The following is a 26,881-nucleotide window of genomic DNA, read 5'->3' as shown; positions in this document are numbered from 1 at the left end:
TCCCTCTTTTTTTTTTTCTTTCTTTTTTTTTCACAATAGCTTAATTCTGAGACTGAATGAGACAGCTCTGAAACATGAGCCTATAAAATTAACTGAGGTTCCCTTGATACCAGACCAGGAGATTCAGGACTTTCCTGAGCATTTCCAAAAGACCTTTGGCAGCCTGTAGCTTTGGGAATGTTATCCCTCTGTCAGGCACTTTATCAAGGCACAAGGTGATAAATTTTAACTCTAAACTTCATCTCTAGTGACTGGATTGCATTTATTCATAATGCAGTAACTTAGTTCAGTTCATTAATTTCCTGTGGCAGCCACCACATTGCTGGGAGTAGGAGCTTGTGGGAACCATGGGGATGGAAAGCATGGATCTCTGCAGCCTGGAAGGGACAATCTGGGTCCTCTGGAACAGGTGCAGAGATCTGGGAGAGCATTTGGAGATGCTGCTGCTCGGAGTGGGCATTGAAGTCAAGGCAAGAGGTCTCTGTGTATCAGTGCAGTGCATCTGAGGTGTGGGAATGACTTCTCCAGTGTGGTTGGCCTGAATGTGGCTGTTTGTGTGCAGCTCCCACAGACAGATCATTTTGAGCTCTGGGCCTGAGCCTTTTTCATAGAATCATAGAATGGATTGGGTTGGAAAAGAGCTCCGAGATCATCAAGTCCAACCCTTGGTCCAACTCCAGTCCCTTTACCAGATCATGGCACTCAGTGCCACGGCCAATCTCAGTTTAAAAACCTCCAGGGATGGGGAATCCACCCCCTCTCTGGGCAGCCCATTCCAATGCCTGAGCACTCTCTCTGCAAAGAAGATTTTTCTGCTCTCCAACTTCAATTTCCCCTGGCAGAGCTTGAGCCCATCGTGCCCCCTTGTCCTATTGCTGAGTGTCTGGGAGAAGAGACCAACACCCACCTGCCAGAACTTCCCTTCAGGGAGTTCCAGACAGTGCTGAGGTCACCTCTGAGCCTCCTCTTCTCCAGGCTGAACACCCCCAGCTCCCTCAGCCTCTCCCCACAGCACTTGTGCTCCAGTCCCTTCTCCAGCCTTGTTGCTCTTCTCTTCTCAGTTGGGTTGGAAGAGACCTCTGAGATCATCAAGTCCAACCTTTGATCCAACCCCACTGTGATCACCAGCCCAGGGCACTCCGTGCCCTGGGCTGGTGATCACAGTGGGGTTGGATCAAGACGTGGTGGATTCTCTGTCCCTGGAGGTGTTTAAGAGGACACTCAGTGCCACATCCAGTCCCTTCTCCAGCCTCGTTGCTCTTCTCTGGCCCCGCTCCAGCCCCTCAATCTCTTTCCTCAACTGAGGGGCCCAGAACTGAACACAACACTCAAGGTGTGGCCTCACCAGCTCAGAGTACAGGGGAAGGGTCACTGCCCTGGTCCTTCATGGTCTCACTCCCTCCTCACCTCTGTGAAGAGAAGGACAATCCCTGTAAATACCTCACTCTCTGAATTTCTCTTCTGCCTGAGCTGGGAGTTTGGATGATCTATTTATTCAAAGACAGGTCCTTTATGAGCTTTCTTTACTAAAACGTTCACTGTGTACTTTATAAACTTAGTCTTAACCATTAAAGTTCCTTAAAGGAGATACCAAATGCATTCCCAGTAGAATAAAATAATTGCACACCTCATAATTTTTAGCCAGTCCTAAAAATATGCACATCCTTAGTCCAAGGGAGCTGCTTTCATTTCAGGAAAATGAAATTGAAGTTGTAATTCCTTTCTTCCTCCAAATTAGAAGTTATTTCAGATTTAGATTAATTTTTTTAATACAGCATGCAAAGATAAAGCTGTACAAGACTTCTGAATGTTAATAGGGATCATAACTATGTTTCTGTGCATTATGCTAAAAATCCTCCCTTAGTTTTTGCTTGTATGCACATATATATTTTATTTAGTGGGACATACCACAAGATTAAGGGCTGAATAAAGATAAATATCATATAGCAATACCAGAAATAATAAGTTCTGTCATTTTGCTAATCCTCCTCTCCCAGGGATAACAAAGAATGAATTTACATTAGTAAACACTAACAAGAATTCATTACTGCCCTCACAAGAGCCTTGAAGAAAATGAAATAACACAGTGAGCTGAAGAGGAAAGGTGGGCACAGAATCTTTGCATCTCTGCTCTTGCTGCAGAGTTACCACCAGGTTGAAACAGGGGGAAGATTCTCACACTATTATTGACCACATTCAGCTTCAAGGAAATCTCCCTTGAAAAGAGTTGGTGTAGTCAATAGCAGACAGTGCTATAACAGGAAAACAATTAGAATTTCAGCATTTCCATCACATTTCTAGTTGTAAGAAGGCTTGGTTGTTCCTTTGGGTGAGGAACTGTGCAGATGACACTGTCACAGAACACTCGAACCAAAGACAGAACATGGAAAATCATTACTGGGCAAAATGAAACTCCTGCCATGAAATCTTGAGGATATGCCTCATATATTCTTAAAATGCTCCCCCAGGGGACTGATCTCAGCGTGTTTCCTTTCTCGTGGACACAACTGATTGCATACAATTAGTCATTTAAGAGATGCCAACAGGGCATATTGTGGTGTCTTAACGAGGCTCAAACGCAGCTTATTCAAAGCCAACTCGTTATTGAGTTATTGGGGCTCTCCATGGTCTGTTCTCCTCTAGTTCAGCTTCACTAACTCACATCTGTGTTTCCTGCCCTGCTGCTTCAGGTGTTCATCCTGTATTTCAGGAACAGCCCAGACAATTCTATTATTCACCCCAGAAGGCAGCCCAGTGCCTGCCCCTTTTCTGTTTCCTGGTGTTTGTTGGCTCATGCAGACCTGCTCTATCAAACTCCTCAGTTCTGGGTATGGTGATTTATTTTGTTTAATGAAGGCAGCGTAGATATTTTTGAGCCCATTAATTTTTTAATTCCCAGGACATTCTAGTCTAGTAGGGGCACTCTGGAGATTGAAAAATGCCTTCTTGGTGACAAGTTCAGCAACCTGACAGCTTTCTGTCTGACACAGAGCTGTGCTTTGGACAACCCTCTGAAAGGCACAGGCTGCTCCTTTAGGATGTTGTGCTTTCACTGCTGGACAATTATTACTAACTATACTCTGGGCAGAAAATTATCAGCACAGGAGTCTGAGACCAGCCCTTTGGTCAGTGATTCCAGTTAGACTGAATTTTGGTCAATAATGCTGAATTCAGCACACACCATTTGCTTGGGCAGATGCTGATTTGGGGTAGGAGGTGAGTGTGGTGGCCAGAACCTTCCCACAGGCAGCAAGACAACTCCCATAAATGAAAATATTTTGTTTGGATTCCTTCTGAAATGTTCTGGAAAACTGGTCCTTCCCTGGACAGATGATGTCTTTGTAGGTAGACCCTTCCTATGCCCCACAAGACCTTTATGCAGAATTCTTGTCCCTGGGTTGCTGTGATTCTGTGGAGGACTAGACTGACTTCTGAGCCTGTCTCATTGCAAACATGGGCAGACATCAGCTTGAAAATTAAATTATCCTCCATCTGCAGGATCTATGTTGATCATTTTAAAGGTGCCTGGCAGAATTTGATACCCTGGGACAAAAAGAAATTGCAGAAAGCATTTTTGCTTTCCCCCCTTTGAATGTCCCTGGTGTTTGACCCTTGAGGTGTTTGAATTTTCTTAATGACAAGAGAAGCAGAAGCATTTTGGCATTGGGAGCATCACAAAAATAGGGAAGGTCATCAGTTGAAATTTGCATGTCATTCTATGCAGTTTTTGTGGTGAAATAGCATGGAGTGGTCACTGCTAATTAATATATCTGTTTGTGAGGCATCAATAATGGAGCCAATGAAAGTGAGATGACTGGAATACACCTTGAAGAGCAGGGGTAAAAAGATCCTCACTCCCAAACCAGTAAGACTCTGCTTTTCACCTGGGAGAACTGCTACTAATTTAGCTAATTGGGTTTTTCTCCCACCAAAATGGAAGTTTCAGGTGTGAGAGAGCTGATTCACGCAGGGCAGATCACACTGCACCATTTGCAGCCTGTTAGAGTTGAACACACACAATCTGTGTTGTTTTTTCCCCTCTTCCTTTTTCTATTTTTTAAGCAGTAATATCTGAAGCTGTCCCCAATGGCAGCCTGCACGTAGGGGGTAAAATCTGGAATTCCCTAATTTCTCCTATTTTCTAATAAAAACTATTACAGTACAAACACAGATTTCTTTCCCCCTTATTTTAAATTGGAATGGTTTTAAAGGGGTGCTTTTTGGTGCAGCCTCTGAAAGTTGGGGGTCCCTTGGTGATTGTGATCAGAGTCTCACCAAAACCACTCGGGTTTGGTTTTCCTTCCTTTGACATCAAATTAATATTCCCATCACTAAGTGAGAACCACCGATTTGACAATAGAGCCGCTGCCTCTTTGTTAAAAACTTGCAAGGAGTTTCCGAGTTGAAAGGCTGAGTAAATCCTGCTATCTGAGGAGGTAACTGAGTCTTATTCCTTGTTTTTAAGAGCTGTGCTGGCGAGCTGAGCTGTCTGAGCATTGCAGAGACCCTCTGGGAGCTCCGTTGGTTTGCAGCGAGGCTTTGCATGCAGCGTGTTTGTACTGGCTGAAGACAGCGCATGGCTCTCTAAATAATTTACAAGTTGATTAATAGACTCACATGGGTATAATTAGAAGAGGGAGAGACAGCAGCTCCAGTAACGGGTACAGTGCTTGGGGGAACTGGAGACTTTATTTTTTTTCAAGAAACTTTCTAGGGTGCTGGGCGTTTGAAGATAAGTTGGGAAGAGCTCAGTGCCTCTTCTCTTTTGAAGTGGAAATAGGACAGTTTGAATCCGTCGAGTTTAATTTTTCACAAGCTTTAGGGGCCCTGCAGTGCAACTCCCTTTTTATTATTGAAAAAAACTCGCCATTTTTCTTTCATTTTTCACACACACACACGGAGTCCAAACAGGAGCTAATAAACAAATCGATTTTCTGCTTTATTTAAGTTAGTTTTCTAGCAATTCTATATGTTCCCCTATATGTGCACCTCACTCACAAACAGACTGTGTAAAGTTATGGAGATATTTGTGAATACACCACACTTTAATTTATGCATTTTTAAGAAACCTTCACCTCTGCTTGACAATGCTTTTGAAGTAGCTCCGTTTTTCAAGTCAAACTTTTGACTTTTCCTCTGGGACTGCTACAAAGGTTTTTTTATGGAAAATAGGTAGCAGTCTTTTTTCCTACTAGGAGAAAATTGGTGGTCAAGAGAACAAAATAAAACTTAAATTATTTTTTTTCTGGTTTAGGTGGCCATATTTTTATAAAAGATGTAAGGTTGTAGAATAAGAAAGTTTTACATGAAGGCATATATAGGTAATAAGTTGTCATTTTTTTTCCTGATTTTTACTTTTTTATGTGTTGGATCGCTGCAAGATGGTAAGTTAGAATTCCCTTTTCCCTCATTTGAAAATCTTGAAGATATTTTTCTTTATTCTACACCACATGCCACAGTCACAACTGGGGTTATCTGCCTGACAGATCCTCAGAGCTGAAGTGGGACTTGGTCTACAAAGACATTTCTTAAGGCCACCCCACTCAGGAGTGAAAACAAAGCAACAAAAAAACCCAACCCAAAAAAGCCAATCCTGGAAGCCCAACCAGGCAAAATAAATATGATTTAAGAGACAAGTGCAGTTGTTTTCTGGAGCAATTGTGATAATGAGTCACTCAGTGGACATGGTCCTGTCTGTATAAATGTTGCCAGTCTCCTGGTTTTCCAGTGGTTTCCACCATTCCTGTTGTTGCTGAAGGACCAATAATCCAGTGGTAGTGTCCCAAACCCTGATGGATTTGAGTGAAGAGGTGGCCCTTGGCCATTGGTGGTCTCATGGCTGTCACAGGCAAAGTACAATATAAATGTGGAGTATTAATCTTTTATATTGATCCTTATTACTGCCAGTCATTCTTAAAAACTTGGAATAGTGAACTTTCCTTTCCTTTCCTTGTTAAATGTTGGCAACATCTCCTTTTTGGGGAGTTGTCCATAAAATTCTGGCTTTGGCTCTATTTCAGTGTGTCATACACAGACTCAGGCTCCTGAATGAAACAGACTTTTCTCATGGCAAGAAAAACATTAATAGCTCTTGTGTGGTGCTTTAGATTTTTAAATGTCCCTTTAATGTGTCTGGGAGGTGTGAGGAGAAAAGGGAAGGGTAGACACAGGATGGTTTGGGATCTAGAGCATTCCTGGTAAGGGCTGAGGAACCCCTGAGCATCCTCCCTTCCCATCTCGTGGGAAAGCAGCATTTGGTGTAAAAAGCCATTTTTCACCATGGTTATCAGACCAAATTTATTCCTTTTTTCCATATTGTCACTATCACAAAGGGTTTGTAGGCCAAACTCTGCACAGTGACAAGCCCTGTGTTCTTCAGTAGAGCTGAACTTTAAGAATTAAGGAGGAAATTAAGGAGGGAACTTGGTTGGTACTGGAAGTGATGTATCCACTGGGTTCAAGCTGCTGTCTTGTGCTGTGCTGTATTCCCTCTGTGGAAGCCAAAGGAATAAAAGAAGTAGTGCAAATATACATTTTGTTACTACTTTTAGAAACTTTCAGGTTCAACACATCCCTGTGATGTAGTTCAGAGTGGCTTTTGTCTCACAGGCAGGTAAACTGAGGCAGAAAACCTCACTGAACTCGAGCCCTGCCATAGTCAGTGAGTGTGGATGGGAAGGAGGTGTGTGGGTGGTGACCTTGGAGTCAGCCCACAGGATCATCCTGGCACTGCCTGGCAGCTGTGCCATGGACAAATACCTGGGAAAAGAGCACAGAGGCCATTTTAGGGAGAACCCCCTTTTTGTTTGTATGTTGGATGCTCAGGTTGGACTGAGTTTCCATTGCTGCTGACAGGGAGAGCCGTGTCAGGGGCTGGCATCTCATCTCCTCACTAAATGTGATCAGATGGACCTTTCTGGATCTCTGGCTTGATCCCTGTGAGGCAACACTTGCTCTCCTCTAAAGGGCATTTCTGAAGCTCTTCATTTATCCCATATCATTTGATTAAGAATTTGGGATCACACCTGCTTTAAAAATGTTATCATTTCCTCTTTAACACAGCCAATTCCTATTTTAAATTACTAAAAGCCTAAAAAAAATTCAGAAGAGACATTCTAATATATTCGAAGAAACAAAAATATTTAAAACGTGTAAATGAAACATTTTACCGTATTATTTATTATATTGTATTAAAATAACGATGCTGCTTCTTACAGAAGCCGTGTGTGTGAGATGAGCGATGGGAATGGTCCCTTTCGTGGATCACCGCCGTGTTCTCTGCGTTGCCTCCGTCCCTTCTCCAAACCCGGGGACGCTTCCAGGGTATCTGTGCCCCCCCGGCGGTGCCGGAGCTCCAGGAGGGCTCGGCAGCGGGCTCGTTTTTCCGTGTCCAGGAAGCCTCGGCAGTCTCGGCCCGGGCTCGTTTTTCCGTGCCCAGGAAGCCTCGGGAACGGGCTCGTTTTTCCCTGAATTCCCGGCGTTTCGGCGGCGGCTCCGGCGCGCGGGGCGGGACCGGCTGCGCTGCCCGCAGCGACCGCGGGGTGGCGACAGAGAACAGCCAACCGCGGCTGGGAGCGGGACAGCCCGGGATAACGGCGGGGTAATAGCGGGACACCCCGGGATAACGGCGGGATAATAGCGGGACAGCCTGGGATAACACCGGGATAACACAGAGAGAGCCCCGGGATAACGGCGGGATAATACCGGGAGAGCCCCGGGATCACACTGGGATAATACCGGGACAACATCGGGATAACACAGAGACAGCCCGGGATAATACCGGGACAGCCTCGGGATAACATCGGGATAACACCGAGACAACCCTGGGACCCCCCGAGATCGCACTGGGATAATACCGGGATAACAGCGGGATAATACCAGGACAGCCCCGGGATAACACAGATACAGCCCCGGGAACCCCGGGATCACACCGGGACAACCTGGGACCACCCCGGGACAACCCGGGAGCCCCTGCGGAGCAGTTGGTGCTCTCGGGCACACGGTGTGAGTCCCGGGCAGGGTCCTGTGCAGGGCTCAGAGTTGGGCTCGATGATCCCTGCGGGTCCCTTCCCACTCAGCACATTCCGTGATCCCGAGAACCGATTCCCTCCGCCTGCCTTTCCCGTTTTCCTGCCGGTGCCGCTGCTCGCCCTCGGCTGGTCGTTCATTGCCGGGCACCGACCCGGCCGAGCGCCAACCCCGCCCGCCCTCACCGGGGGGATACGGGTCCCTTATCGATCAGCCCATGCGATGGTAAATCACTGCTAAATCATTCTCAAACACATTAAAAAACAATTGATACAATCTCAATCGATACAACCTCTGAGGGCCTTACTGTGGGCAAGAAAACAGAATAGAAAAACCTGATTACTCTTTGTGAGTCATCCCGAGTTTCTCGAGCAATAAGATAAGCAAATCTCATGCTTTGCTAAATTTAGGATTGACAGGACAAGCCAGGGAAGTAGCCTTTGGCAGTAGCTTATTCTCAGGGCAAGATGTTAACTGTCAGCTACTGGGATCGAGCCTCAGGCATCTGAATTAGCTGTGAAAGTCTTCAGACCCAGCTAATAAAAATACCTCTGCGAGCAGAATGAAGTGTAAATGGACAGTATTGTCAAAAGGACCTTAAACCTTTTACAGCACAAAGCTGACAGAATTTATATCTGCAAATGCGTTTATGCTGTACTTAAAATCGAGGTTTTATAGGTTTGAGAGGTGAGTCAATACCCTTCGAAAGTCTGTTTTAAAGGGCAGTATAAGGAGGAGGAATCAATTTAAATATGATAATTGCATAGCTTGGAGCACTGACAGCATTGAAGTTATTGGAGAATAGTGCCCTGTAATCTCTCAAGTGGTGTTTTTGCCTTTCCGACTGTACCTTTAATGTTCTGTTACTTTTGTCTTGAGCAGAAGGTCTGATTTTGTAGCTGATGGCCTGATCCGGGTTTCTGTTAGTTCTGCAGATCCATGGGCTGGGGAAGAGCTAATGGGCCACACTCCTCTGAGCTTCCTGAGAAGTCCTTTCCTTGAGAAACACCTGTGAAAACCTTTGAAGCTCTGAGAGGAAAATTTATTTTTTAAATGTTCTGCTGGAAGGTGCTGATTGACAGCCACGAAGACAGAAAATCTCTGGGTCCATGCAGCACATCCAGGGTGAACAGCAGCACCTCCAGCCTCAGTTCTCTGTCCCCTGGCTGGTCATACCCTGGTATTGATTAGATCACAGCTGCTAATTCAGCTGGGCAGTCATGAGCATTAACGTGGTTGGACAGGCTGGGAGATAAAGTGGTGTGTGGGGTTGGTGTTGGGCAGGAATATCTGGGTGAATGAGTTTTGGGGTCCCATTCTGTCTGTGTTCCAGGACTGGTGTCACCCTGGGCCACAGCCGGGGATGATCTCTCAGGGATCACTGCAGTGGCTCTGCAGCTTTGCTTCTCAGGGGTGAATTTTACTCCTGCACTGTGATTTCTCACCCTAATAGAGATGTGCTTCCACATTACCCAGTCTGGATATCTCTTTGTAGCAGCACATTGTAATTTTTACAAGAAACTTACCTTTGGACTTCTCTAATGATAAAGTAAAATCTCTCTCGAGTCTCATTCCCTCAACTTGCAGAGTTGGAAACTCACACAGGCTTATGTTGAAAAGGAATTGATTATTCAAAGCTCTTGTGCTTCATAATCTACTTAAAACATGTGGATTGACTGTCTCATCAGAAAAGCTCTATATTTTACTTTGCTATATACCCACTGGGTCATGTGCTTAGGGCCAGGAGACCTCTGGCTAGTTCCTCACAGACTGTGTGCCCCTCCAATTACAGGTTATTAATTTGCCTTCCATTCCAGAGACAGTTCCACATGAGTGAAAATACTGTACTGCAGAGTTCTTCATTACCTACTCTGTCTGTTCTACAAAATAAGAATAATACTGATTTCTTCCTTCCTTTTTTCTCCCTTTTTTTCCCCCTTCCCTCTGGTCCATGGAAGATGTTTTACAGTTTTAATGCAGCTGTTTTAAGTGTGACTGTTGCTGTTCAAGGGCAGCTGATGTACTTTGTAATGCCACTGAGCAGCCAACAAGCTCTGTTCCCCCATTGTGTTGAAGTGATAGGTATGTTTGCTAATCAAGAGGAGAGCAGAGCTTGCTGTCTGACTTGTTTATGTTTTATTTCTCACCATCAAGCTTTAGAGGGAGGCACAGAAAATGTGTAAGCATCTATATTATTCAGTGATGTATACATGTACATGAGTGAACAAACAATCTGAAGGGTATTGCTGATGTCTCCCAGTCACTCACAGCTGAAGGGGGAGAGGTGTCAGGGTTGCCACATACCCCCAGTGCTGCTCAAAACACCCCAAACCTGGAGCGTCATTACATAAAATATTCATTAATTGTCACTGCACCTTGAATTTTTTTTCCTCTTGTGATTGCTTCAGTTTTGTTCAAAAATAGAGACCGACCAATGTGGAGGATTTTGCTCATCAGGAAGTGATCAGATCCAGGAGGTGCCACCACGTTCCCATCACATTTACCCTTTTCATTTTCCTGCAGTGTTTCTCCTTCCCATATGAAGGATGGAAGCAACCTGGGGAATCTCCTTGGATCTGCTGGAAGCTCAGCACAGCACACCCTGTCCCTGTGCCACTCCTGGGGCTTTCAGCCTCTGCCCTGACTCCCTGTTCATCCCACAGGGATGGCACCTCTGGCACAATCCTGCTGCAGTTTTACTCTTGGCTTTGTAGGTTTTACTCCAATTCCTTGCAAAACTGTTTCCAGCATTCTGAATTTTTTCAGAAAAAAAATCTCCTGTTAATTTGGCCTCTCTGTAAATCTATATCAATAATTCCAGTAGGAATTGCCACAAAATAACATGCATCAAGAAAGTTCAATGCTGCAGCCAGAAATTCAGGAGCACAGGAAAATTCCACTGGTCTTTGTGGGGAAAAGAAAGCAGTTTATTTGTTTCTCTTTATTCCTACCAGGATGTCTTGGCTTTGTACTAGTTCTTGTAAGAGGGTGGGGAGAAGAACTGCCCTGCAAAGAGCACTGAATTTCCCTGTTCTCCCTCCCATCCCTGCCTGCTGCCCAGGTTTTGGATAGAGAAGTATCATCTGTGTAGGAACATCCCTGCCTGCTGCTGTGCTATTGGAGAGTTAATTTTATGAATCCTATTTTTAATGGAGTACCTGGGTTTGCATTGTCATTCTGCTCTTTGTCAAGTGTCTGGGTTTATTCCTTTCCTTTTTTTTTTATTTCCATTTCAGCAGATGGAGGATATTGCTCTCTTTAACTTGTTCTTTTATAATGTGAAGTGGATATCCTCAATTAATACACTAATCTGTTTTCTAATTAATTCCCTGTGGTTTTCCTCCCTTTTTGCTGGTACATTGAATCCTGAGTGCAGTTCTGTAAACTCAGTAATTTGATTATTTAAAGGGGAAGGGATGAATTCCGTGATGGAGGAGCAGTGTTGGATTTCAGGGAGCAGTTGGATTCCATTCCTGCCGTTCAGACCCTGCTCCCACCTGGGGTTTTATCAGCACTGCTGATAATTCACTCTGCTCCAAGCAGGCAGATCCCTGTCAGCCTGTCCTGAAGCGAGAGCAGTGTTGGAAATCTGACACATACACTCTCCTACAAGCACTTGTTGTGTTTTTGTATGCAGATGTGATGGCAGGGTGAGCATCAAAACATCCACATGCCATGATGGGGATTTATGTAGCAATTTTTCTGGCTTGTTTTCAGCAGAGGCACTGGTGTGTCAGACAGACTGTGCAGATGAAGGGAAGGGGCTCTCCTTGCTGCCTGGGAATTGTTGCTTTGGGAAACAGCTCCAGGTGATTTTGCCATCCCTTCTTTGGGGTTATTTGACACTGAGCCCAACACACCACAGCATTCACTGGAAAATTTATAGTCACTCATGTCACCTGACAATTTAACCATGAAAAAACCCAAGCACTTCCCTCCCTCCCCCTCCAATTTACCCAAATTCAAATATCTTGATTGAAACATTTTACTTTATGAAGACTCTAGTGAAAATATGCAGGATGTTTGTTACCACTGTGTCCCATTAAATAGAATTTTAGAAGCTGCATAGTAACTGTAACCCCAGTCAGCACCTTGCATCTTTTAAATTTTCTTGTTGCTTTCTGCAGTGTTTCTCCTTCCCAAATGAAGGATGGAGGCAATCTGGGTTCTGGACTGGGGAATCTCCCAGGATCTGCTGGAAGCTCCACAGCACAACATACCCACGTCTTTTCCTTTCTCTCTTGCCCTAAAGGAAGAGTAATAGAGGAAAAAGGACTTTTCCCTCTAAAATTAGGGAGTAATCACTTTTGAAAATGTATTTTCAGTTATGAAATCTCCAAGCCCTTGGGCAGATGTGTAGCCTGTTGTGGCAGAACCATTATCACCTGCTGGCTTCAACACAACGCTCAGAAATTTCTTCCTGTTCTAGGATTTCTTTGTTTTTGCATTTTGATGAGATTGTGTCCCACAGGTCACTGTGACATCAGCCCAGCGTGGCAGAGAGGAAAAGCACAGTGTAAAATGATGGAGGCATCAGGTTTTACCTGCAGTTCCTTGTCATTTTGGGGGCTCCATGGCACAGGAAATAGTGAGTCCTCTCTCCAAAATATCAGCCACCAACGGGAATAACTCTGTGTGCTTTCTGGAGCAGCCCAGCCAGCAGAATTTGTGTGTGCATCCTCCTTAGCTGCAGATTCAGCACACAAAATAAATGCCACCTTTTTATTTAATCCCTTGCAGTGCCAGACAACCTCGTGCTGGAGCTGCTGGCGAAGCGGCTGAGCTGCCTGGACTGCCTGACCGACGGGTGGGTGCTCTGCGGCTTCCCCAGGGACGTGGAGCAGGCAGAGCTGCTGCAGAGCTCTCGCATCAACCCCAACAGGTGAGAGAGAGGGGAATTCAGCACTCACAATGCATGAAAAAAGTGTTCATGGAAAGATCCAGGTCTTTATTGACATTATATTTGTGTTGGTGAGGCCACACCTTGAGCCTTGTGTTCAGTTCTGGGTCCCTCAGTTCAGGAAAGAGATTGACGGGCTGGAGTGGGGCCAGAGAAGAGCAACGAGGCTGGAGAAGGGACTGGGACAGAGAATTTACCATGTCTTGATCCAACCCCACTGTGATCACTCTGTGCCATGGGCTGGTGATCACAGTAGGGTTGGATCAAGGGTTGGACTTGATGATCTCAGAGGTCTCTTCCAACCCAACTGAGAAGAGAAGAACAACGAGGCGGGAGAAGGGACTGGAGCACAAGTGCTGTGGGGAGAGGCTGAGGGAGCTGGGGGTGTTTAGCCTGGAGAAGAGGAGGCTCAGAGGTGACTTCAGCACTGTCTAGAACTCCCTGAAGGGAAGTTCTGGCCAGGTGGGTGTTGGTCTTTTCTCCCAGGCACTCAGCAATAGGACAAGGGGGCACGATGGGCTCAAGCTCTGCCAGGGGAAATTGAAGTTGGAGATCAGAAAAAAATTCTTTGCAGAGAGAGTGCTCAGGCATTGGAATGGGCTGCCCAGAGAGGGGGTGGATTCCCCATCCCTGGAGGATTTTAAACTGAGATTGGCTGTGGCACTGAGTGCCATGATCTGGTAAAGGGACTGGAGTTGGACCAAGGGTTGGACTTGATGATCTCAGAGGTCTTTTCCAACCCAATACATTCTATGATTCTATGATTTAGTCATTGCTTCTTTAGCTGGGTAAGGGGTTTTGCTCCTGGAGAGGAGGAAATAGAGCCCTGGCCTTACAAATGCTCCAGATGGCCAGACTGTGGGAGACAGAAGAGGTTTGTTGTTCTGCTTATTTGTTTGAGTTGCCTCTAAAGACAAAGCATAAGAAAGGGATTAAAATTTGGATTATATCAGAAGGTGTATTTTATTTGCAACAGGGTTGGGATCTGCATCTTCTTTCTTCAGTGTTGGAATAATACCATGGAAATACATTGGTATTGCAAGGAGCTCGTTACGAGACTTTGGGGGTTTGTGAAATAATTAAAAACAATATGAGAATTATATTTTATTTCAGCTCTAATGAATTGTTCAGGAATGTAATATGAGAGGCATCAGCATCCAAAGAGAACTGTTATGAGTGCCAAGGAAATAAAACTGTCTTACTTTTCAGAGCTGGTCCGAAGGTGGTGAGGATTTGAAGTGCTGGTGCTCTCCCCAAAGCTGAGAGGCTTCTCCACTCCCCTCCCAGGGCTCCTGGGTCAGGGACTGCCACAGTGGCCATTCCAAGGGCAGACATTGGAAATTTGTGGTCCTTATGCCTCCAGGGAGCTGTTCCTGTCTATAAAGCAGAAAAGGTGTATCACCCACATCAGTGTTTGAGTTGGCAAAGTTACTCTTCCTGGGTCTCCTGTGGCTGCCCTGAATCCCCTCCTGACTCCCTGGACAGGGAAGAGGAAAAGGTGGAAAAGAGTGAGGTTGAGGTGGAGAGAGAAAGGAAGGGAGTGCAAAGGGAGGGAGCTGACAGTCATCCATCAAGGCTGGAAAAGGAGAGTGTGTGAAAAGCAGCTTTGTTTATGCAAAGTAAGATGATTTACACCTTAAACAGGAATCCATTTTATGAAAAAAAAAGGTAAATAATCTTGAAACTTATGCTAGACTCAGTTAAATAACATTTCCCATGGGTTGATCTTTATGTGCATTTAGAAGGAAGGTCCTGAATCCCAAAACATGTGTCTGAGTCCCCAAGATCAGTGTGAATACTCAAGTGTGCTCCTTTACAGGACTGAGACCTCATGCAGTGAGGGAGAACACCTCATTCCAAAGCTGGGTGTGTGGCAGTTCAGCTCTGAGCCATTTGTTCTGCTCCCTTCTGCTTTAAAGAGCTCTGCACGTTCCTGGCTGAGGGAAGGATTTGGCCCCTGCTCCTCCATACAGGGGTTGAAGTCAGGGACAAAACCAGACATTGATTGATTTGGGAGCTGCTGTTTGCCATGAAGCTGAAGTAGGAGGGATATGAGGGGAGAGGGTGATTATAAACAAAAGGACATATTGCAGCCTAGGACAGCAGGGCAGTAATTCAGGTGCAGTTGTGATGCTGGTTATAAAACACTATCTGCAGAGGTGGTGTTTCTGACATCAGGAGGAAAACCTGATAGAATTATAGCCCTGAAATCAATCTGGGAATAGGATGTAGAAATCTATAAATCAGACACAGAACAATCTACAAAGTCTCATTTTTAGGAGGGCTCTGTTGATGAAATTAGATTAAAATAAATTTACATATATATCAAGTTTATTATTAAAATCTAGTCACATCAGTAAACAAAATTATTTGTGAAAGAGAATGTTACTCTGGTTTTTGAACTCAGAGTAGCCCTCTTTGGCTGATCAGAACACAGAGTTATTGTCTGCTTGTCAAGTCACAAATCTATTCCTTAGAGCTAATAAATGGTTAGTGTTCAAATACTATGTTTTATCTGACTCCCACCTCATAAAGCTACTATACATAATACTAAATTATACAGCATTGAGCAGGATCAGTCTCCTGACTCCTCCATCTTATGGAAAGAAAAACAAACCTAGTAATTGATGGTAGAAAAGAAGGAAAATAAAGTTATTTGAAAACAAACAAAATGGGCTATAAAGTTTGTTAAAATGTAATAATAAAAAAAAACTCATACAGCATCAGCTACTGCATCCAAAGAACTGCCCTGGAACAAAAAGGAAAATAATTCAATTTCCCCTGGAAAAGTGAGGCGTGGGGGTTGCTTTAAATGAGGATCTGCAGCAGAGGGAAGGTTTGCTGAGTGCAGAGAACCTGCTGCTTCCCAGAGAGCTGCTCTCCCCGTGCCCAGAGGAGGCAGGAGCTGCTCCCTGTGCTCCCTGGCAGGCAGCCCCTGCCTGAGTGGATCCCAATCCCACTGAACCGGGGCAGCCTTTGGGCAAATGAGGAGCTGAACCCATCAGTGCCCTCTGAGCTCTGGAGTAAAACACACCTTTAACCACTGAGAGCCTGTGGAAGGTGGGAATCCACACACAGGTACAGGCTCCATCTGAACCTCTGAACTAACTCAAAGCACTGACTTCAGTTCCTCACCCAAATGACTGCAAATAGGTGGTTTAGCTTTTTTCAGGTGTTAATGCCTGAGCAACAACAAGAAATGTGTCATATAGCCATGGGCAGCTCTAATACACTGAGAACTGTATTTAATACTCCCCAAAATACTTCTCACCCCTTCTGCTCCCTCCAAAACTTCCAGTTAAAATAAGATTCAGCAGCCACAGTGTCTGTGCTGTGAATCTCTGGCCATGCCCAGGGCAGGAGGCACTTTAAGGGTTCCTGAGCCAGAGGGTCATCTGGACAACTGTCTGATGGCCCATTTCCCTTGGCTTTATAAGTTTGTTTTTTTTCAAACCCCATTTCACTGGGTGCCATAAGAAAATACTTCACACTGTTTTTCCCAGGTTCATTTCTGCCACTGAGAAACAGTTCAGGCATTCCCTGGGCAGGGATTTTATCCATGTCTCCCAACACTCCTGATTTTAAAAGCCTTTTGTTTCTTCTCAATTGTCTCTTTCCCAAAGAACCTCGGTCTGTTTATCCTTTCCTAGAAGTCCTTTCAATCTTCTGATCATCCTGTCTCCCTGTTCTCTTCCTCCATGGACCATTCCAGCTGTTTCTGGGCTGGGCTGGGACAACCAGAACTGCATCCCAGTTTGAGTGCAGCACTGGAGGTTTGTACAGCAGCAGAAACAGCTCTTTTGATCTTTATTCCATCACTCATATTTGCTGATGTTCTGACAGATGTTTATATTTTGGAGAACATCTGTGTGTAGACTGTGGGAACTAAACAGCATCTCTTCCATTGAAAATACACTGAAAATTCCCAGAGTGTCAGAAATCTCAGCTGAGTGAGTACAAACTCAACAAGGAGCCCAAACATCCTTGAACTCAGAAGTTCTGTGGTTAAAACTGGAGCCAGGTTTGTCCTGGGGTTCTCACCCCTCCCATCTGTGCCAGTGGGCTCAGCCCTCTGTGTGCCCTGGGATTGCCAGTTCCTGCTCCATTATTGCCTCTGCTTTTATCCATCTGATCTGAGCCCTGGGTGGATTGTTTTACATCTCAGTATTGATTAATTATATCACAGGAGTGTCTGCAAATGATACAAGTGGACAGACAAAGTTGAGCAGGGAAGGGATGAACTAAAGGACTGACCTAATGTATGATGTATTTCAAATACCCATTTTTCCAATATTAAAGTTGTTTCTTTCCCAGTAGAGCAAATAAACAGCAACAGCTTTTCCAGTGTGAGTTTTCCAGCAGTGTTTTATTTAGTCTTCAAAATGATGTGGCTGTATCCCCAGTTATGTCATCTTTTTCCATAATATATTTAAAGCTTCTTTTTCATCACACTGCTAAGAACCTGTACTCAAACAGTTTAGGGTAATGAAGTTCCTAATTTCCAAAGTAGAGTCTCTGCATATGTTGAAAAGGGAAAAATCAGAATGGAAAAAAAAAAGATTTTTTTTTGTCTTTTTAACTAGTTGGTCTTTACATGGGGCTTTCATATTTCTGCAGCTGATCCCAATGTGGATTAGGGATAATAAACAGCCTATTAATGGAGGCCTGAACTAGGAAATGGAGTTTGAATCAGCAGCAAAATTCAATGGCTGGCGAAGGTTAATAACTCCATTACTATCAGCTCTATTTCTGAGCCGTTTGAAGAGCTGGTGTTAGCCTTCTCTTACTCCTCATTAATTGAGCTAATAGAACCCCAGTGACCCCACCATGCTGCCATTATCTCAGAGTTTACCAGACATGGACTGGAATACTTATCACTGAATATGTATTCCTCAGATTCATTTTTATAGCAGAAATATTTTTGTTAAAGATTGGCTCTCCTCAGGTTTCCTTTTTTTGCCTTTTCATTTCTTTGCTGCCTTTTGTAACAGTTACATATTTGGAAATTACATGTAAATGACTTAATTAAGTTCCTATCAAGGAACAAGCTAAATCCCAAAATAGTTGCATCAAGGAAACATAATAGTGATTGAATTATTCTGACATGGAAAAATCTTACAGAGCATTTTTAAAACTTTGGCCTAATTTAAATGATGGATATTGTATATTTATAATAGATGTGGTTTTAATTGATGCATACAAAAATCTGATGAGTAGCAAAGATGAAATATTACAATTATATCTTATTTTCTCCTTATTTTCAGGGTAGAAAAATGATGTGGTAATCAAGGTACTAAATCAGTACAATAAAGTTGGTCTTCACCAGAGAAAGAGAAACAGTAGGAAAAGTCCAAGTGACCTGTGTAGGATTTGGTTTAATTTATAAAGTAGTGAAATAATAGGCAGGACCATTCTGTGTTTCAATCATTCTCATTTTGTCTCAGCCCATTCTGTGGGTGCTGCTTTGTTGTCTGCAATAACCCTGATGGGTTTATTATCCCTCTGCACTTCCCTGCTCCCACCTCAGCTGGCTCTGACCCCTCCATCACGTGTTCAGATCCAGCTGAGGGGCAGTGGGGGCTGGAGGAGCAGGTTCTTCTGAGCTCTGTGGGTGCTTATGGAACAGCAGCTTATTTTGGAGGGTGTGTTTCAGGGGCTGAATTCTGATTAGTGTTCCCCACCCTCCTGTCTGTGCTGAGAGCACACCCCCAGCCATGAAATCATCCCTCTGAGGGACCACAGTGCCCTGGCCAAGAAATCAAAATAACAAGGTCTTTTTCCCAAAATAAAATCCCAGTGTGCTTACTGGGCAAATCAGCAACTCTTCCTCTCACCTGGCCTGGCAAACTCCTCCTCTGCTTCACCCAGAGAGTGGCCTCAGTTTAATGCAGTTCCTACCCCTGTAGCCTTTTCCAAGTAACTCAGTCATTGTGTTATCTCTTGGAGACTTACCCTGATCACTGCAAGATTTTAATTAAACCATGTCCCTTTGTTTCCTGAGCTGCCTCTGCTGCCAGAGGCATGAGCACAACATAAGGGAGGGAATATCAGGGAACTTCCCTTCCCTTCCCTGTCCCAGCTGTGCCACAGAGGGGCTGTCCAGCACCTCCAGGGGCTACACATGGTGCCAAAAGCCCCATGGCAGGGCTTTGCCCACCCAAACCCAATGGAAGCAGCTCCTCCAGCACATTCCTGAGGTTCAGTCTTTGGTGGGGAATCCTCATTCTCTGCTCTCCTCCCCCTCACTGAATTGTTCTCTCTCTTCCCCATAACACAACACTCGTGAACAGAAACTGCTGCTCTTAAATAATCCAATAGAGAGAAAATTGCATTATTACAATGAAAAGATGATGCCACTTGTGCTGCACATTCTGCCTGACCTATATTGGTCCCATAAGAGCCTTTCTCTCCTGGGGAAGGGCATTAATATGCATCTTGAGCCAGCAATAGCAAGACATCAAATGCAGTTTTCACATCCTTCCATGGGCTTGCTGGAGGATGCTGCTTGTGCTGTCACGAGCTGATTCTGCTCCAACACGAATAGGAGGTATATTTGGCTTCAGTTGTGGGAGGCAGGGAATATTTTTAGAAGTTACCTCACCTCATACCAGCTCCTTTTGATGGCTGGGGTTTGTTTGGTGAAGTCCTGGACGCAGCAATTAAGGAGATCTCTGATCTCAGCAAGCTTCCCAAGTCTGCAGGAAGGGAAAGAAGAAAAGCTTCTACTTCTAAGTAAATATTTTTGGTTTTGTTGTTATTTTTAAGGACCCAAAACCACATGCACAACCCTTTCATTCTTTTTGCTGCTTAAAGAAGGATACTTTTTTGCTGTAACTATCTCTAACAAATAACTTGAAGACTTTCCCTTATGTTGGAACCATTTTTCTTGGAAATTGCCACCAATATCAAGGCTGCCTTTCTGAACTCAGTTCTGAACTGGAGAGAGAAAACTCTGTCAAAGCAGCAGAGTCTGGGCTACTTTTCCTATTGGTAGCAAGTTTTAGACAAGGCAAAAAAACCAGCAATGTCTCTGCTTTCTCCATGTGGGAACAGCCACAGTCCCACTGGGAAAACACTGGGCTTGGTGTTGCTGTTCCTCCCTGAGTGCCAGGAGGTGTCCATGCTCTCCAGGCACAGCTCCAGCTCCTCCTGTGCCTGCAGCAATTTGATCAAGGGGACTTTGAATGGGTGACATCGGGTTGTATTTGACTCCTGAGGGCTCCAAGAAGTCTGATGTGAAATCCAACAGCACAGGAAGCTCCTGTTGGAACACTGTGCAGTTTGGAAGGAGCGAGCTAAGCCAGCACGTGGGGCAGAAAGAGGCAAGATCCAAGAATTTTGGTGAGCTGCTCAAGAGTCCTGTGCCCTTCCTGCTCTCAGTCCCTTCTGAGCAAAGCACTGGCTTGTGTCCCTGCAGAAAAAAAGTATTTATTGTGGATGATTATTATTTGAGACTGTCTCAGGTTTCAAGAAGAAACTGAGGATTTTTCCTGGACTATTATTATTTGGGGCTGTCTCAGGTTTTGAGAAGAAACAGGATTTATCCTGAACCTTGTAACCAGGTTCTCACGTTTGCATTTAAACCTTTCCCCTGTTACTCAGAGAATGAGCTGAGGAGGGTCCTGTGCTCAGTGCTGGGAACTCTCACATTTCCATCTCATCAAGGAAAACCATTGTTTTTAGAGGAGATCTGAGAACTACCTGGAAGTAGAACCAGACTTTGAAAATCATTCACAATGACAGCTCTGAGGTGTTACCCTCTGCAAATCATCAGGGGTTGTTCAGGGCATTCATTGAGACACGACTTCTGTTTAAGGAAGGAAATGGAACTGTCATGGAAATGAGTATTTTCATTTAAATAGCAGCCAACTCATCCAACCCATGTTCTTCCCCTCCACCTTCTCTTTGCTTAAGTTTCTATTCACACATTTTGGGTATCAAAGAGCATCCCCAGAGCTCCCAGTACAGACTTCCCTGGGGTTTCCCAGTCTGCTCTCCTTTCCTGTCTCCCTGCCTGCCTCTGGGTGGGACCCAGCAGTGCTCCAGGTGCCCTGGCCCTGAGGGACCATCCTGCAGCCCCTCTCGAGGTGTTGCTGCACAGTCACCTCTAACAAACAGTTTTGCTCAGATGGGTCTGTGAGGAGAAGCTGTGGCTGCTCAGTCCTGCACCATCAGTGCATTTCATGGGATGGAACAGACTGATTGGTCTCTCAGGGTAAAATATGATGTGCTTTTCCCATTCTGATTATTTCTGCATGCTCTAAAGCATGAAGTTTTCAGCACTGCACCTTAATTAACTCAGTGGTTCACACACAAAGAAGAACCAATTGGATTTTGTAGCATTTGGGAGCATTTTGTAAGGAAGATGCTGGTTTGAAGATCTGGAACCAGAAAAACTTCTGAAAAATATATGAGGGAGGGAAACTTTAAAGGTGCTGCAGCATTTTAATTTAATTTACCAATGCATTTATATTGCATTGGGTAAGAGGACACATATAGGTAAAACTGAGGAGAGTTTTGCATGTGTGAGAACTGTGGGTGAAGGTGTTTAGTGGAGGGGAAGGAGGGCTGGCCACTGTTGTCCAGCATCTCACATTGTGTCAGTCCCTTACCATTTACCTCAGTAGTGTGGTAGGAAAATTAGGCTGAAGGTAGTAAGGCCACTCCTCCATCTGTGCAGTCAAAACTCAGTTTATCAACTCCATAATTAGCAGGATCCAGGATCCAGGAGTAAAAACTGGGACAGGATTGTGCCAGCTGAGCTCTGAGTCAGTGACCTCTGGATCTGAGACTAATCCCAGAGTGGGGCTTTTCTCAGAGCTGGAGTGGCTGGGAAAAGTGGCCCCTCCTGCAAATCAGAGCAGAGCAGGCACTGCCTTTGCCTGGACTCTCCAGGCTGAGGGTGTGGGAGGAAAAGTGCATCAGTCTGGAGCAAAGACAACCCAGGCTGGTGATTAACACTGACAGGGAATATTGTGTATGGAATAGAGGCTGGTTTGTCATTAGCAGGAGGATTAGAAAGTGTAATCTTCATTAAAGCATCGCTGGATTTACTGCTGTTTGCCTGGGAACAAGATATTTGCTGAGAAGTTTTAGTGAGTGAATTTAGTAAGTGCAGGGCAATTTAAGGAGCAGAACTGAATGCTGTCATAGCTTATCCTGCAGGAAAGAGGCAGGAATGATCCCTTGTGTCTGACAGATGCACTGGCTCCAATTCCACTGCCTTGGATCACATAAATGTATTCATCTCTATCTCTGAAATTGGCTTCCTTTGGCTCAGGTGTATGTGGGGACCCAGAGTTTTTGTGCTGTGCAAGGATCACATTTTCTGCCCCTAAATTCATTGTGTTTACAAAATTCCCTATTATGGAGTTCTGTCCTTTGTAAAGCTTTAAATACTTTTTGTGAAAGGCTTTTATCTGTCCCACAGTGGCTTTTAAATTTATCCCTTTCTAACATGTGCTGTATTTCTGAGCTCAGGAAGACATTGTCATGCTTTGTGCATGGTAAAAATAATTCTTAAAAAAAAATTGTGACCTGATATTGTTCTGATATAAATCCTGGTTGTTATCCCAGGGATACACACTGAGTGAACAACCCACAGGACAGTCTGTTCCTTTCCTAGAACTGGCCAGAGCTCAGGGGACAGGAGGTTAAAAGAATAATTGTTTCATTTAACCTTCCAGTAAGTGCTGCTACTTTTGGGAACAAAATTTAAGCTGCTTTTCAGGCCAAGTATGTAGGAAGTTCCTCCTCATGTACTTGCAGAGAAGTCAGAGGATTCATGTTGGCCACAAATGTGCTCAGAAGGTGAAGTGAAAAGAAACAAAATAAAAGAATAATGTGGTTTCTCAACCCCCTGAGTCCTGTGGGCTCTTCAGATTGATTTTTTTCTTTAAAAATGCAGTAAAACACTGAACTGTCCAAGCCAATGGTGGTGGCCTTGGGGAACTTGCCATACTTTTGTAAAGTTTAGTTTTTCCTTTTAAAAGGAGTTTCCTCACAGAACTCTGTCTCCAGTTGTACATTTCTGACCTCCACGGATGAGTCTGGAGGGATTAAGTGGCATAGGAACAACCCCCACCTTCCATTCCTCCAGCCAAAATGCAGTCTCAGCTTGGAAACTTTCTGCCACATCTTTTCTGTTAAAGGTGTTACTGCCAGTCCATTCTCCTGAATCCAGGTTTTTATTAACTTCCCATGGATAAATTGCTGAAATGCATTTTGCTTTGTGCTCATGAAAGGATTCAGTGTATTCCAACCCTGTAATTAGGATCACAGGATCCTTGAGGTTGGAAAGGACCTTTAAAACCACCGAGTCCAACAGCACCGTGTTCAGCACTGAGCCAAGTCCTCAAGTGCCACATTCGTGGGGGTTTTGAACACTTCCAGGGATGGGGACTCCACCATTTCCCTGGGCAGGCTCTTCCAGTGCCTGACCACCCTTTCCATGAGGGAATTTATCCTGGCATCCCATCTAAGCCTCCTCTGTTCCAGCTTGAGGCCATTTCCTCTCGTTCTTCCAGCCTGTGGCTCTCACAGAAATGCTGCAGTGAAACACAACCAACCTGGTGATGGCAGGACAGAAGGTTGGACAGAATAACCAAGGGGGATCAGGGATCAGACTCAGTTCTGAAGGTCTCAGGACTGCATAGTTGCATTTCCAACCTGGGCAGTTTGATCAGCACAGCTTCCAAATTGTCCTGCCTGCCAAAGCTTGAAGATCTTCCTTGGATTTCTGAAGCATCTCGTTGTTTCACTGCCATGCACAGGAGAGCTCCAGATCCAGGCAGAATGTTTGGGTTTAGTTCCTGCCTTCTAGGGCATTTCTCCCCTGGTTCCTGACTCTGTCCTCGTGCTGCCTTCCTTTCCCCCACCCCTACCTGACCCTGCTATGGCTCTCAACTGCTGTTTCACCTTGTTGATGTTTTGTCTATATTTGCTTTAACCAGCTGCCCCTCTTTGCATGCAGCACTGGGACTCAGCCCCTCTCTCCTATCAACAATAATTAGCCTTGTAAGACTAATGGAAGAAATCGTGTCTAATTACCCTGTTGAAGGCCCAATTATGTTATTAACATTTGTGGGCTATAAGCTAATGACGAGGAGAGCCTCTCATTTGCATAGCATTAAGTTAATTGAGCTGGAAGCCAAGGGGTGGATGGCAGTGCTGATGGCAGGATCCTCTTACAGAATGGATAATGATGACCAGAGCAGGACGATTCACCTGACAGCTTTATTAATTAACAGCTATCTGATTACCTCAAAGAAATGGCAAGTGGCTGTGCTTCTGAAAGAAGCTGCATGTGTTTGGGTTGTTTTTTTTTTAATGAAAAATGTGATATCACTGTGGATATTCTGGGTGATTTGTGGTGATGGCACTGTCAGCTCCTTCCTGGGATGGACACAAAACCCTGTTCTGGGCTCCTTCCTGCCCTTCAAAAATGTGCTGCAAAGGTTTGGGGGTTCTGAATATGCCTAATTCTTGCCTGGTGCACAAAGTCTGTGCCACTGAGTTGGGGTGGGTGCATGAACCATAAATCTTTAATTGTTGTGGAACCTAGAAGTTTTGCCCTTGGAAGAAGCAGAGGATTTGGTTGTGCAAAAGGTGTTTCTCATTATGGCTCTGGGCAGGATTCTGTGTTGTGTTTGGGAGAAAAGAACCACGAGCATTCAGCTTTCCACGTTTCCCTGGTCTGTGCCAACTGCAAGTGGGGTGAGTGCCCTCACCTTCAGTTTATTTCTGAGTACAAACAGTTATGCAAAATACTCAGGCCTTTTAAGGAACAGGAATCCTTATTTAAAACAGTTCTAAGAATAAAAATCCATCTTTTTCTTTTTTGTTAGATGTCACATTCTGTCTGATTAATTCCAAACACATTGTAATTCATAACAGACTTAGACAGAGTCTTGTTTGAACTAGAGTAGCTTTTAGAGGAAAAAATCATTCTGTTTAAAAGTTGCCTGTGCAATCAATCCGAGGCTGAATAACTTCTTGCACAGTTACTCATCATTAGAACCTCACACCTCGGTTCTGAATTTATCTGAATGTCAAAGACACTTCCATTCAGCACATCTTTTGTATTTTCTTTCTCTCCACTGAAGAGCCCGTTATTAAATCTCACGAACTCCAGACATTACCTTGTGATTAAAATCCCCAGTTCATCCTCAAACTACCTCTGACCAGGGAAAAAAGAGAACTCTGCAGATCTGAACCTTTCAGATAATGAGTTTTTCTCAGTTTAGGTGGCCTGGAGATCAGTGTCTCAGTAGTGACAGACCTGTGAAGAGACCCACAGATAAAATATACTTACTATTATGGTCATGGGGTGTCCCAAGTTGGAAGGGACCCAGAGGGACCTTCCAGTCCAACCCCTGGCCCTGCACAGACACTCCAACAGTCCCACCCTGTCCCTGTCCTGTTGTCCAAACACTCCCTGAGCTCTGGCAGCCTCAGGGCCGTGATCAAACCCTGGAGAGCCTGTTCAGTGCTCACCACCATCTCCTTTCCCTGATATCCAACCTAACCCTCCCTTCTGCCATTCCTGAGGGCTCCAGGAGCAACTTCCCCCTCCTTCCAGCCTGTGATGGGAGCCCAGAGTTCACAGTCGTGTAGAAATCCCTGAAAAATCTTGTTCAGGAAAACCAGCACAATGAATTAAAGCCTTTAATGGAATTTAAACCCTCCATCCTCCTCGTCCTCATTAGCTTTCTGTAATCACCAGCCCACGCAGTCAGTGTGGATAGAAATATCTTTACCATATAAATTAGATTTTCTCTGAGGTGTTCTGTGGTTTGCCACAGTGCCTGGCTGTGTGAAATAGGCAAACAGAGCAAGGGGAGCTGATAGAGCAGGAATTATGTATTTAATTCAGTGTTCTGTACAGAGTGCTCATAAAAGCTTGATCATGATAGAGGGGCCAATAAACATTTGGGAACATAAATATTTCTGTAGGAAATGGCTTTGTGAAACATTTAGTTGTTGAGTAATAAGAACAACGGAGAAAATCAGAATAATAGAAATCTCAGGGTGCTGATCTGATGGGTTATATATGTTGCAATGATAATAATGCTGAGGGAGAGTTTTTATGGAGCCAGTGGCAACAAATACATTGAGTCCTGTGCTTTTTACTAATGAACTCATTTTCTTGTGCTTGCCCCACTTGCCACCTCTGCTGCTCCAAAATTCAGCTTTAAACCTGAGCAGCCCTGGCGTGGCCACTGCTCTGCTTGGACGTGGGTGGAAATCCTCTGAGTTTGTGTGAGCTCAGAGTTTTGACCAAAACCTTGGAGTCTGAGGTGTTCCAAACCTGCACAAGGCCAGATTTTGTGTCCTGGATGAGCTGCAAGAAAAAAAAATGCACCTTTGTGAGGATTTCAGGGGAAATCCTTCAAATGCTCTCTCTTTGTCTTTTGTTTTCCTGGAACATCCATTACTGGTGTCTTTAGGCATCAGTCCAGGCAGACAACATGAGGAGATATATTTTAGGAAAGCACAAATCAGAAAGTGTTTTAAATGGCCAAATTGGAGTGCAGAACATTCTGGCAACACAACTGGTGCTCTGTCAGTGTGGAGGGCAGAAAATACGAAGAGAAGCCATAAGAAAAATAAAACCAGCCTAGGAATAGCTAATCAGTTTGGAAGGGATGTTTGGGCTGAGAGGATTCTGAGGGCTGCAGAGAAAAACAGGGGAAGATGAGAAACTGTTTGTCCATCCTGTGTGACAGATGTGGGAGAAGATGGAATGGTTTGTTACTGCTCTTTCTTCCTCTGCAAACAGCAGCAGCAGCACCGAGCTGGCAGTGAAATGCACTTAGCAAAAGTAATGGGAGTTGAAAGTTTGACCTTTTGTGATGGAAATTTGATATGAAAAAAGGGTCTTTTGATAATTTCTCTATCCAATCAGGTACAGGAGATGTCTTGATCCTGTTTCCTCATTTGCATGCTGACTGA

At 44.6% G+C, this 26,881-nt stretch overlaps 1 protein-coding gene across 1 annotated transcript in view; it reads left to right on the top strand.

The window, feature by feature from the left end:
- AK8 (adenylate kinase 8) overlaps nucleotides 1-26,881 on the top strand; it is a 68,104-nt gene that overhangs the window by 28,075 nt on the left and 13,148 nt on the right. Inside the window, exon 11 of the mRNA XM_071574398.1 lies at nucleotides 12,769-12,910. Coding sequence (XP_071430499.1) covers nucleotides 12,769-12,910 — 142 coding nt within the window. The remainder of the gene's footprint in view (nucleotides 1-12,768; nucleotides 12,911-26,881) is intronic.

Source organism: Pithys albifrons, chromosome 20 (genome assembly GCF_047495875.1).
Source record: "Pithys albifrons albifrons isolate INPA30051 chromosome 20, PitAlb_v1, whole genome shotgun sequence".
In the NCBI taxonomy this organism is placed as follows: domain Eukaryota; kingdom Metazoa; phylum Chordata; class Aves; order Passeriformes; family Thamnophilidae; genus Pithys; species Pithys albifrons.
The sequence above is the reverse complement of the archived record's forward strand: the minus strand, read 5'-3'. Positions and strand labels throughout refer to the sequence as shown.